This window comes from Schistocerca piceifrons, chromosome 3 (genome assembly GCF_021461385.2).
Source record: "Schistocerca piceifrons isolate TAMUIC-IGC-003096 chromosome 3, iqSchPice1.1, whole genome shotgun sequence".
Classification (NCBI taxonomy): domain Eukaryota; kingdom Metazoa; phylum Arthropoda; class Insecta; order Orthoptera; family Acrididae; genus Schistocerca; species Schistocerca piceifrons.
In genome coordinates, this window is record NC_060140.1 from 66,433,989 (window position 1) to 66,448,053 (window position 14,065).

Genomic DNA, 14,065 nt, shown 5'->3' on the forward strand with positions numbered 1-14,065 from the left:
ACATATTAAGCGTGAGGGTAATTATTTCCTCAACAGTGTGACAGGTAATGTAAGCAGGGTTCACAGTTTTGAGCCTCCACCATAAACGGTCGCCAAAGCCAAAAAAAAAGTTCAAGGCCATGTTAGCAGCAGGCAAAGTCCTGCTAACAGTGTTCTGGGATGTTCAAGGTGCAGTGCATTTGGAATTTATGCCTAAAGGCACCACCCAAAATTCTGCAAGGTACTACGAGACCCATAGAAAACTGAAAGCGGGATTTCGAAGAGTATGCCCGCAAATGGAGCACCGTCTTCTTCAGCATGACAATGCCAGATGACACTCGAGCGCTGCGACGTCTGCAGCAATGCGACGACTTGGATTGGTTGTCATCGACCATCCTCCGTACCGTCCCGACTTGGCACCTTCAGTCTTTCACTTGTTTCAGAAAGTTAAAGAGCGCATTCGAGGTCTTCAATTTGGTAGCGATGAAGCGGAGGAAGCAAACGCGAGATTTGCCTCCGTCAAGAAAGTTAAACATTCTATAATGACGCTATCTGCAAACTGATCTCTCGTTGTGAGAAATATGTTCGTCGCAAATCTGTATGTGCCGATAAATAAACATGTAGACACGAGGAATAAAGTTAGAATGTTAATAAAGTTCGTCATATTTTGTAACCATTAAGAGATATTACATAAAAAATTCGGAGTCATTACTTTTCAGCACGTCCTCATATTAAAGCACGAATGTCGGCCAGATGCTTTCTGATTTCCAGGGCTTCCAACAGGCTGAGTTTTGCCCTTTCTCGGCTAAGTGAAGGACATGTGACTCTGGCTACTAGCTATGGCCATCGCTCAGTACATGCTCAGCAGATGTGGAGTCAGAAATCTGCAACCACCTGCTCTGTTTACTTTGAGCAAATCTAGTTGATATCTCTCTTACTGACCGATATAAAACTTACAATATTCGCGATAAGTAGATCTGAACAAGAGTAATTGCATGAAAAAACGTAGTGATTTCCTGAATCCCACATACCTCCAGTCTTTCCTAAGGACCCTACTATGTTATTCAAAAATGAGTTTAAATGCGTTAACAATTCTGGCAGAAGTCTTTTTTTCAGATTTTTGAAGAAAACCTTCAAATTAACATAAACACAATGCGTCCTACACTGTATTGGCTTCCAAAACTACATAATCAAGATGTACTAATAGGCTAGTTGTATCATCATTCACTGATCCATGTTACAAACCGGCTAGTAGTTTCGACACTTTATTTAAAAGTAAGCAATAATCAAAGCATGAAACTTCAAACCCATTAGACGTCGTAATGCAACTTCGTAATAAATTAGTGGCCTTCGATGTCTGCGGTTTGTTTCCCGATATACCAATAATGCCGATACTCTGACAAAGTTGGTGTACAAGTCTAATGTCAGCCCTGTAGAAATGAATGACTTACGACCGGCCACTCAGACAGGCTTAGCAGAAACCTGTCCCCAGTTCCAAGGGATGCTATATAAACACACACCTTAGCCATGGCGTCTTGTCGTACACCAGTTTTTGCTCAAATGTTCATGGGCGATTCCAAACCATATTTTTCGAATAAAGAAACTTTGATTGTAAATATTACATAGTGGTACAGATATTTAGGTGACATACTGTGTATGTGTATGCGCACTACAACACAGCTCAAGACATTATGTCATAACTTAAGACGCTCAACATAAAAATATTTATATCACAATGTAGATTGGCAAGAAATTTATAAAATCCCTAGTCCTAACCACTCCCATCAATATACAAACATACTTTTTCACAGTTTATAGGAAAACTACAACTATAGACACAATAATATCTTCTTGATCGCAGCACACAGCAACACACACAAAATACGTACCTTTCCACTGAATCGAGCAATGTTTCATATCTGTTACCATGTCCGAAGCAGGAAAGTTAGATATAATACAATTTATTGCCCCAACCAATCCCTACAATCCTGTCCAGATTCTCCACATTTTGCGTAAGAAAAAGAAAACTGAAAATTATATCTCTCCTCTACTGTTTCTCGCTGTTCCCTCCACTGTCTGCAAGGACAGCTAGTACGGAGTGCAACGAAAACCTAGAAATCCTGCAGCTATAAGATTTCCTACCATATGCAGAACATAACAATAGAGTTGAGGGGCATGAAAGGGCAGCAGTGGTTGGGAAAGGAGTGAGACAGGGTTGTAGCCTCTCCCCGATGTTACTCAATCTGTATATTGAACAAGCAGTAAAGGAAACAAAAGAAAAATTCGGAGTAGGTTTTAAAATCCATGGAGAAGAAATAAAAACTTTGAGGTTCGCCGATGACATTGTAATTCTGTCAGAGACAGCAAAGGACTTGGAAGAACAGTTGTACGGAATGGACAGTGTCTTGAAAGGAGGATATAAGATGAACATCAACAAAAGCAAAACGAGGATAATGGAATGTAGTCAAATTAAATCGGGTGATGCTGAGGGGATTAGATTAGGAAATGAGACACTTAAAGTAGTAATGGAGTTTTGCTATTTAGGGAGTAAAATAACTAATGATGGTCGAAGTAGAGAGGATATAAAATGTAGACTGGCAATAGCAAGGAAATCGTTTCTGAAGAAGAGAAATTTGTTAACATCGAGTATAGATTTAAGTGTCAGGAAGTCGTTTCTGATAGTATTTGTATGGAGTGTAGCCATGTATGGAAGTGAAACATGGACGATAACCAGTTTGGACAAGAAGAGAATAGAAGCTTTCCAAATGTGGTGCTACAGAAGAATGCTGAAGATAAGGTGGGGAGATCACGTAACTAATGAGGAGGTATTGAATAGGATTGGGGAGAAGAGAAGTTTGTGGCACAACTTGACTAGAAGAAGGGATCGGTTGGTAGGACATGTTTTGAGGCATCAAGGGATCACAAATTTAGCATTGGAGGGCAGCGTGGAGGGTAAAAATCGTAGAGGGAGACCAAGAGATCAATACACTAAGCAGATTCAGATGGATGTAGGTTGCAGTAGGTACTGGGAGAAGAAGAAGCTTGCACAGGATAGAGTAGCATGGAGAGCTGCACCAAACCAATCTCAGGACTGAAGACCACAACAACAACAACAACAATACACTGCATTTTCACTTGCAAAGGTGAAACCCAATTACTAGCCAACAGTAGGGTTTTCAAAATTGCTTGTCCCGACTGTGATCAGTTTTATATTGGTCAAGGCTACCAGCCACAGCTCATACCTAAAAAAAAAAAGGTCGAAAACTCAACCCCTTGTTTGCCTTGGATGTCAGAAACATTTGGCCCACAGTCCTGATTCAGTGTTAAATGACAAACAGAGTTCGGTACTTGCCATTTCCTAAACCTAACTAAAGTAACAGCTTTCTGATGCTTCTCACACCGTTTTTTTTCGTTTCTGTTCCTCCATTTCCCTGGATTTATTCATTTTGTTGTGACTGCCTATGTACTTCTTTTGTTATAATTGTTAGTCACATCTTTTACACTGTTTCTGCATCACTTTCCATAAGTAATACCTCTTCCAATTATTTTTTAGTTCTCTTGCAAGGTACTAATTTATTTCGTTGCAATTGTTAATTCAGTTTTATTGCTATTATATGGATTTTTTTCCGAATTTACTGTTTATGTTTCTCATGTTTTCTCTCTGTGTTTTTATGGATCAACATTTTACCTTTTTCATTCTATTACCACTTCACGGTCAAAGTTTACATTTAGTGCGTATGCGAGCGTCAGTCTAGATGAGTCATGTTTTCCAGTATTGTTTACAAATACTGTAGTTTTTTGACGACGATCGTCATTTAAAGCCTGATGATTGCGTTCTAAGCCGAAATTCCGGTTAACTAAATAAAATAATGCTGTAGGACGTATACAGTACTATGCTTTTCATTTGTAACTTCTTTCCTTACCTCTGTCTTCATCAGAAGCAAAATTTTTGACAACTGACAAATGTTAACTGTGAGTGAGTGCGTGCCCGAGCATGTGTGTGTGTGTGTGTGTGTGTGTGTGTGTGTGTGTGTGTGTGTCAGTTTTGTTTGTATGTCTTCTGTACATAAGAACACGTATGAAATATACTGTTGTTCATGATAGCACAGGTATAATTTAAACCTTTTAGCCATCTTTACTGCATCAATCTCATCAGATTACAGTATCACCTCTGAGAACCTGGTACCTTTACGATTTATTAGACAAATAATACTCAAGACAAAATTTTATTGATTAGACAATAAGAAACTATTCAATAGTTCCAGGCATACATATATTTGCTGAGGTACATATTGTTTACGTATTGCCCTCTATTCGACTGTTTTTCTGTCCTTTTTTTAGTTATCGTGGCTTCGTGCGTTTCCAAAATCATTATTATTCCACTATTATTATAGTCGTATTACACTATTGAATATTGCGTTCCACTTTCAGCATTACTATAGTACTGTATCCGTATCAGGTTGCATTTAAGTAAATACCGTATATTTTGCCACAGTTGCTACTGGTTTTAGTGAAGTTCATTGACGCATTAATAACGTTTTAGCCAATGGTAATTAAGAGACATTATTAAATCTAGGTATTATTGATACTTCGACCACCAATGAATCAGTAAATGAAATACAGTATTGAAAATTCTTTGGTGATTACGTTGATAAGAACGTGTACTGGAAGTACCATGTAACTCATACTCTTAAACCTTCAAGCTATACAATAAACTCACTGTAGATATACTTGCTTATGAGGTTTGTTGTCGACAGTCAATCATTTTTTTAAATGTGCAGTGAGATTCAGTAAAGGCTTTCACTACCGGATGTCTTAGATGCTGGTGATTATTCCGGTTTGTTCGGTCGTAGTTTATGAGACTACCGATCGCGTGTAAACAACTACCACTTTTTCGGAATATCTACGTCACTCTCCGACGTCCGGACCGGCAGTCGGCAAGTATAGCTTCCGCAGTGAAATAATACGAACAGATTTAAAAAACAGTATTTATAATGAAGAGACATTTAAAAATTGAATAATATACATTGTTCTCATGTACCGTTAAATAATAATTTCACTGTGTAAGTTTCGAGGGCAAAGAAATATAACAAAATGATCTAAAGTGACGACAAGATACGCTCTTTTGTCAATTTTTCAGTCCTCTTCACTTCTTTTCCTGTCTTGGTTGCGTGTAGACGGACATCTTGCGAGTGCTGGCAAATGTAAGTATATCTGTACTAATTAAGCAGATAATGTATTATTTAATATTATTGTTCACATTTAATTTGTAAGAGGTGATTCTGGTTTCATGTTCGCCTTCCTTGAATTAACCTGCATTCGATTAATTTACAGTGCAACAATCGCAGCGGCGGATGCAGCCAACGACGCGATATTAACTTGTAAAAATTAGCGGAAGCGAAAAACTCACCCGGTATTAACATAATATACATTTTTCTCTACAGCCGCCTGACGTTGCAGAAAATACGTAATTTTGAGATTCTTATTTTCAGTAGCACAGCCGAGAGCCAGAGCCAGGACTGCGACTAAGATACAATGGTTAAAGGAAGTAAGAAAAAATACCCTCGCGCGTGTGAGGGCCGCAATTGTAATTAATAACTACAGGTTTCTTGCTTTGAAGTGAACTGACTAGCCGAGGAAATTAATATGAAAAGTTCATTCCATTGTTCAATTTTTATACTCATGTTTTAAGATTCACCGAGTCTAATTCCACTGAAGATCAATATTGTTAAAAAAGGAGAACTTCACAAAAGCGTTTAGTTGTAAATCAAAATTCAATGAAGTATCATTTTGATTAAGGCCCACCACGTAAGTCGGCAACAATCAACATTACCAATAAATAATATATTAAATTACGACCACCGACGGACGCGAGACAAGACTCAGCGGAACCAGCAGCAGCTCTGAAGATGTCTAGCACAGCTGTGGATGATACTTTAGGAACGGAAAAGTTTCGTGAATCGCGTCTTCAGAACACGGGATATCGCCCGTCACGCCCCGTTCCCAAGCCCCTTTCATTATGTACTCCCATCGACCGATTCTTTCTCTGCAGAAGAAAAAATCATATCCCACTTGACACACACCGCATATGAAAAATTAGGAAACTCAGTGAAACGTTTGAATATGGTGCTATAAGTTTGTTGATAAGAGAAGGTTTCGTCAATTTCACCGCCAAAGCCTACTGTCTACGAGACAGCTAGGTGACCAAAATATGCAGGCACCTATTTGTAAAAATTAATATGGGGTTTGTCCGCCATTCACATTATGACGTCTTGAATGCTGGGAATACTTTCAATGCGGTGTCTAAATGTCTGTGGAGAAAAGCAGGCCATTGCTCATCAAAACCACAGACCAGTGAAGATGGCGATGGTGGACGTTGGGTTCTGTGGTGGTGCACTGTCTAACTCAAATGATGGAGTTTTCCATTTGGTTCAGTTCGGGCTTCTGGGTAGGCCAGTCCATTTCGGAAATGTTTTTGTCCACAAAACATTGTGTCACAGATGCTGAGAGGGTGCATTGTTATGCTATACAGTCATCGTCTCCCACGTGTTCCTGTACTGTAAGCAATATGCAGTACGTAAATTGTGTTCACATCCTTTCTAATTAAGCGTTTTTAAGCACAATAAGGGGGACACTCCCAAACCACGTAAAACACTGCCATACCGTGATACCACCTACTTCCTGCTGCACAGCCGGCTGTTGTTACCGAGCGGTTCTAGGCGCTTCAGTGCGGAACCGCGCCGCTGCTACAATCGCAGATCCGAATCCAGCCTCGGGCACGGATTTGTGTGATGTTCTTAGGTGAGTTAGGTTTAAGTAGTTTTAAGACTATAGTACTGATGACCTCAGATGTTAAGTCCTATAGTGCTTAGAGCCATTTGAACCATTTGAACCCAACTTCACAGTCGGCTCTACAAATGGTAGGAAGCATTGTCCTTTTGGCATTTCCCAAACTCAAGTCCCGGACAGCTGCAGGGTATCGAGTGATTTATCAATCCAAATCACTTGTTTTAAATTACCCAGCTCCTCAAGTATCGCGAAGCTCTGACTTCAAAAATGCTCGGTTTATAAGGAGCTGCTTGACATTGTACCCCGTTCTTCGTAAGTCCCTATGGACAGTCATTGTGCTAGCTGGACTACTGGTAGCTGTTTCTACTCATGAATGATTAGTTCTGATGATATCATGAGAAAGTTTTACAATGACCTACCCTCCGTTACACTCGACCCTTTCTGTCTGAGATCTACCTATACTTACTTAACTGTTGTTGTTCCTTCACGCTTCCACTTCACAGGCTCATGACCAACATCAACTTCGGCAGCTGTAGAAGGTTTGAAGTATCAACTATAGGATTTTTACTCACGTAACATCTGATGACTGGTCCACTTTCGAAGTCACTGAACTCTCCCGACAGAGCCGTTTTGCTGTTACCATTTCTCTACTCACAATACGGCGGTACTCCCCACCTCCTTTTCAATGGTGGACATGGCCTATCGTGTTTTCTAGTGACCAGCTCCGCGTTATATAAGCGTGTCTGTCTGCTTTCGGTCTGATAATACACTAACATACGTTATCTTTGTCAGTTAAGTTACTGCACTTTCCCTAATGAATTAGGATTGAATGATAGGTTGAACAACAAATCACGGCTATTTTTTTTTTGGACAATATGGTTGTGGAGATGAAGCAGCGATTAGTATGATTAATCAATTATTCAAAAAAGTCTTAATCGCATTTATTATTATTATACCGCCAATCGGTTTCTACCCCACTTATAGGAAATCTTCTGGGCGTTTACACCATTGGTCGACTGCTGGTGGTGTCACACCTGTCTACATAACCACACCAGCAGTGGACCAATGGTGTAAACTCCCAGAAGATGACCCCTACGTCGGGTTTAAACCTGTTGGCGGTATAACAATAATAAAAGCGATTAAGACTGTTTTTGAATAATTGATAAATCACGGCTACCCTCCCAAAAAAGTTCCAAAGTGATACGGTAAAGCTTGGAAGTACGAGGGCTGTTCGGAAAGTAAAGTCCGATCGGTCTCGAAGTGAAAAACCACAGCGAAAATCAAAATATTTTATTCGTAGCACTTAGCCACACCTTCCAGCTACCTCTCTAAATAGTCGCCGCTCCGACTTTCCAGTACCCTCGTCACAGAAAGCAGCCGCCTGTGCTTTCCGCCAATTCTCTACGCTGGTCTGCCTTTCGTTGTCTGTGCCAGAATGTTGTCTTCTTACCCAGCGGTTTATGTGAGCAGAGATGAACAACGGAGGGAGTCAATTAAGGACAGTATTGGGGGTATCAAACACTTAGCACTCCAGGAGCGTCTTCATTGCCCCAGCAGAATGCGGCTGAAAATCGTCTTGAGGAAAGAAACGAATGACATTTATGTTATGTGAGCTGCATAGCTTCAGGGGAAATATCTCAACAGATCCACATACTTCCTACGTGATCACTTTTCTCTCTAAACTGAAAAGGGCGGTGTGAAGCGTTCCACAGTCACAATGAAGACACTGTCCAACACATCTGTGCAAATTTCCATCGTATTTTCACAGTGGTTTCCATTTCGCGCTTAATCCGACCTTACTTTCCGAATACGCCTCGTAATATAATGGGTGCACCGATTAACGGATGATCAACGATAATTCGTTTTACAAAAAAACATGGGGACTGAAAGTTGTGTGAATTGACAGGGAAGATATTTCTACCTACCTTGCCGTCGGGTGTAGTCTGGACGATGAAGTCGAAGTAGCCGATGGAGCCACCCCAGTGACCCAGGAAGGAGTCGAACCCGCGGTAGGTGGGCGTGAGCTCCACCTCGTGGAAGCCCAGGTGCCACTTGCCGACGGCTCTGGTGACGTAACCGAGCTGCTTCAGGTAGCCAGGCAGTAGCGTGCCGTTGGCTAACCCGCGACCCTCGTGCTCGTCCATAGGGGTACCCTGCTCACCTGTTCAGTGCACTAGTGGTGAGATGGCGTTATGAAGCACTGCAGTTTATTTTTAACGTCAGACATGTATAGGTACACTTAAATTTCTGTTACCTACACTTTAAGACAAAAAAGAAACGCACCACGAAGGAATTACCTAAAGTGGGCGGAAATTGGATGATGTGATGAGCGTCTACCGACGAACAAATGATTACAGTTTCAGCAAATTGGATGACTGATTCAAGATTAAGAGCTTAACAACGCCTTGGCCCAACTCTAACTCTGGCCCTTATGCGAGCAGCTGTTCGTCTTGGCATTGACTAACAGACTTGTTGGATGATCATCTAACGGTAACTCGCACATTAGATCGTCAAAATGCGGAGTGGCTTGGACAGATCCTCCCACAATGCTTCAACGTTCTCATTTGTTGAGAGATCTGTAGAACTTGCTGGCCAACGAGGAGTTTGACAAGCATGCAATCAATCAGCAGAAACTCTCGCCCTGTAAAAGCGTGCATTATGTTGCTGAAATATCTGCCCAGGCTTGTTTCGGCGAGCAACAAAACAGGGCATATTGCAGGCGACATTTGGCTTAGTATCCCACTGCTGTCCAGGGCGTTTCCGGAGATGTCTTTGGCCTCGAAACTCATTGACTGTTGTAGAGTTGCCTTTAGCGATGAGTCCCGATTAGAAGTTAGTCCCAATGACCAGTGACATGTCTGCAGACGCTCTGGTCAGCAGTGCCATACCAACGTAACTGTTGGCCGTCATATTGCCCGGTTGCCAGGAGCGATGGTATGAGGTGCCATTTCTTTTCGTAGTAGGACCTCGTTGGTTGTCATTTCCACCACTCTTGCAGTATAGTGATACGTCGGCGATACTCTATGCCCCACTTTGTTTCCCTTTATGGAAAGTTATCCCTGGCTTACATTTCAGCAAGATACTGCCTGCCCGCGTATGACGACAGTTTTCGTGCTTGCTAAACCCTACCTTAGCCAGATAGGTCACCAGATCTCTCCCCAGTTGAGAATAGTTGATGGATTATGGACAGCACTCTCCTACCAGCTCGGGAATTTGACGATCTAACATACCAATTGGACAGACTTTGGCACGATATCGCTCAGGAGGACATTCAACTGCTCTCGCAATCTACGTTCAGCCGGATAACTGATTTTATATAAGCCGGAGATCGACCATCATGTTAACGTCCTGCTCAGTTGCTGAAGCTCTTTCTCTTCAAAAAATCGTCCAGTTTTCTGAAATAGTAAACATTTGTTAGTCTCCATATTTACATAACATCTTCCGATTTCCGTCCCGTTTGGACAAATCTTTTGTGGTGTGTCTTTTTTTTGTCTTAGATTCTACATATTGCTCACCTGTGCGTATAGGGTACTTTCCCGTCATAAAGGCGGCTCTGGAGGGTGTGCAGATTGGTAGAACATAATGGTTGTTCAAGATGATCCCATGGTAAGCCAATGCGTCGATGTTGGGTGTAGGAATTTGATTGGAACCGTGAAAACTGACATCATTCCAGCCCTAAGGAACACAAAGCAAAAGGTAGTAATTAAGATCTCACTGTTACTGTTTTGTGTAGTTAAAGATTAGCTGAAGTGGATCACAGCAGCCTTATGTATATATATTCATCAGCGTCGTCTGCATTGGCATATGCCTGATATATTTCGCACTTTGTGTGATTTTCTGCTGGTTTACACCATGGGACCGAGAGAGGATTTTGAATGTACCTGTGGTGTTCAGCCATGTGACACGATCTTTGGTCCTTAAAAACGCGAAAAAAACATAGGATCACTCTCGCGACCTTATTGACACAAAGAGCAGTACAAATAATAGATAAAGTCCACTTCATATTTTTGAAGTGCTCCAAGTCAACTAAATACAAGAACGAAACGACAGTTTCATAACATTATTAAATGTCACCCTTCCTAATACTCATCCTCAGGGCATTAGGTGTACCTTAGACACACATTACCTCCACTTTCCAACTCACACCAACTTCCTGTTCCAACACTCTATCTTCCACTTTCCTCCTACAGTTCCCCCTTCTCTCTGTCCATCTCCTAGTTCCCCCCTCTCTGTCCATCGCTAGCGTTACCTTTCTCTCTTTGCATCTCCACCTCCATCTCTTTCTGCCACCCTTCTCCTCACTCCTTTCTGTACATTTCGTCTTCTCTCTGTCTAGCTTCCTCCTCCCTTCTTTCTGACCATCTCCTTTCCCCTCTCTCTTTTCATCTCATCTTCTTTCTCTCTTCATCTTCTTTCCCATCCCCTCCCTCTGTCTGTCGATGTCCTCCTCCTCCTCGCTCTATATATCTCTCTACATTTCGTCTTCTCTCGGTCTAGCTTCTCACTCTCTCTTTCTCACCTCCTCCTTCTTTTCCCACTCTTTTCGTACTTCTCGCTTTCTATCTCCCTACCCACCTCCTTCCTCTCTATATCGATGTCGTCCTCCTACTCTCTCTATGTATCTCATCTTTGCCCTCTGTCTATCTCCACCTCCCTTTCTCTCTCCATCTCCTCCTTCCCCTCTCACTATCATTTCCTCCCTCTAGAGCTCGCCTTCAGCCGTACACGTCCACTCAATTCAATGTGGAACACATTACAAAGCCTTTCATTCTCTCCCCAGCTTCTATGGGAGTTATTTAATTCTTACCCCATGGACCTCTTTCCAGACAATAAGTCCTATTTGCACCAAGTTTGGTTGAAGTCGATCCACTGGTTTAGGACGAGATGTGAAAATTTGTGCACACATACGTCCAAATTTATATACCATATGTACAAGGTGGACAAATGAAAGTGGTCTGGACGAGAGGATACGGCTGGACGTAAATGTACTGTATGTATATAATCACACTCCTCCACGTGATCCATACGGGTTCAGAGCGTAGTGTGCGATGTGTCAGTGTGAGTGCAGCAATGCAAAGGGGGCGATGCTACTAACAATGGAGCAGTGGCTGTTCGTTGTGGAAAGTTATGTGAAAACAAAGTCGTGAAAACGGTGTGGTCAACCGTTTGCTAAGAAGTTTAATGGTGTCAAAGTGACAGCAAGTAGAGTGTACCATGCAAAGCCTAGTCCAAAAGTGGCGTCAGACGGGCTCTGTTTCGAACAAGTCAGGAAGACGCACTGTAATGACACCAGAACGACATTTTCACTCTGCAGCGGAGTGTGCACTGATATGAAACATCCTGGCAGATCAAAACTGTGTACCTGACCGAGACTCGCTCTGGCAGACAGTTTTAATCCTGTCCGGAAGTTTCATTCTGAAATTTGAAAGCTAGTGCCCAAAAATGCCAAGAGATAAAAGGTGGTTATCTTCAGCATCTGCTGTTGTCAGGCTAGCACTCTGCTGAGTTTCTTGGTACTCTGGAGCTCTGTTCTCCAGGCCACTTCTATTAGCTCCACCCTGTATACACAGCCGGAAGAAGAAACAGCAACACAAAGCTGGAGTTGTGCGATAGGAACGAAAGTACAGCAGGTTCGCGTGTTTCTACATCTGAAAGATGATGTCTGTTCAAATTCCGCGCCTGTCGGTAACGAGTGGCGCTAGTAATGTGACTACGAGTATAAGGATGCTAATCAGTTTTAAATACAAGTTGTAATTGTCATGAGTGTTAGTTACCTTTGAGATTGGACGTGATGAGTTCACATTAATCAAGAATGTCTTTAGGGTGACAAAGACGCTATTATCAGTACCCCACTGAGCTTGAACGAGGTGGTGTAATAAAACTACGAGAGGTGGGTGTTCTTTCTGCGATACTGCAGAAAGACTTGCAGGAACGTAGCTAATGAAGCTGACTGCTGACAACAGTGTTCAAGAGAGTGTGCAGTCGCAAGAAGACTGGGTAAGGGTGGCCACGTGGAACTAGCGACAAGTAGAACTTGGTTCTGGCATTTCGTCCTGCATCTGCGCCAGTAATTTGAGCATCAGTTGTCACCACAGTGACTCAACGAACTACTACAAATAGATTACATGATGTATAGCCCCGACCCAGACGCCCTGTAACGTGTATTTCACGGACAACCAACCACCGCCGTTTGCAGCTTCAGTGGTGTGAAGCAAGAGCTTATTGGATAACAGAGTGGAGATCTCTTGTGTTCTCTAACAAAAGTTAATTCCGTGTCAGTGACAGTGATGGTCAAATGTTGGTTACAAGGAGGTCAGTTGAGGGCCATCAAATAACCTGCCTACGTGCCGGACACATTGGGACTACACCTGCAGTTACGGTCTGGTGCGCGATTTGGTATGACTGCAGGAGCATTCTCGTCGTTACCCCACGTACCCTGACAAACTTTGTACGGCGGTCTGCTGATTCGACATGTTATGCTGCCATTCAGGAACAGCATCCGAGTGAGTGTTTATCATGAGGATAACTCTCACTCACATTCCGAAGTTGTAACCAAACATGCTCTACAGAGGGCCGACATGTTGCCTTGGCTTGCTCTACCACCAGCTCTGTCTCCAGTCGAGCAAAAATGAGGTATCATCCGACGACAGCTTCAACATCATCCACAAAGAGCATTAATCGTTCGTTTATTGATTGACCAAGTGCAACAGGCATGGAACTCGATCCGGGAAACTGACATCTGGCACTTGTGCAACACAATGAACGCACATTTCCATGCTTGCATTCGAGAATTCGAGATCCTGGCGGTCACACTCAGGGGCAGTGGCAAGGGGGGGGTGGGGCTATGGGGGCTATAGCCCCCCCTCAATGGAGTATCATTTTACACTGGCTAAAATTACTTCAGAAATCAGACAACATATTAATATAACATATTCAATCACTTGTTTTTATTTATGCAGCAATATAGGTTGCAATGTATTTCAAACACATTTTAACAAAGCGATAAGAGCGACAAATAGCCTACTATCTAAACCAATAAATATCATTTAACTTAAAATGGCCGTCTTATTATTTATTAATATACGACGGATATATATTTATGTACGAGTACTACTTACAATAATTAAGAAAGCTAAATATACCGGGTATGCATACCAACACTTAAATTGCTGACCCCAGACAAAAACTTCGAAATCGCCGGACATCTGGATCAAATCGTATTATTTTCCCGGGCACACACGTTCTGTAGACACGTTGTTACCCTGAACTCCAAAACTGTTACCAAAAACTACCTTAA

At 42.2% G+C, this 14,065-nt stretch overlaps 1 protein-coding gene across 1 annotated transcript in view; it reads right to left on the reverse strand.

Annotated features, from left to right (window-relative positions):
* LOC124788391 (arylsulfatase B-like) overlaps nt 1–14,065 on the reverse strand; it is a 121,737-nt gene that overhangs the window by 85,656 nt on the left and 22,016 nt on the right. The window contains exons 2-3 of the mRNA XM_047255656.1: nt 10,284–10,443; nt 8,694–8,929 (exon numbers count right to left, since the gene is read on the reverse strand). Of these exons, the coding sequence (XP_047111612.1) occupies nt 8,694–8,929; nt 10,284–10,443 (396 nt within the window). The remainder of the gene's footprint in view (nt 1–8,693; nt 8,930–10,283; nt 10,444–14,065) is intronic.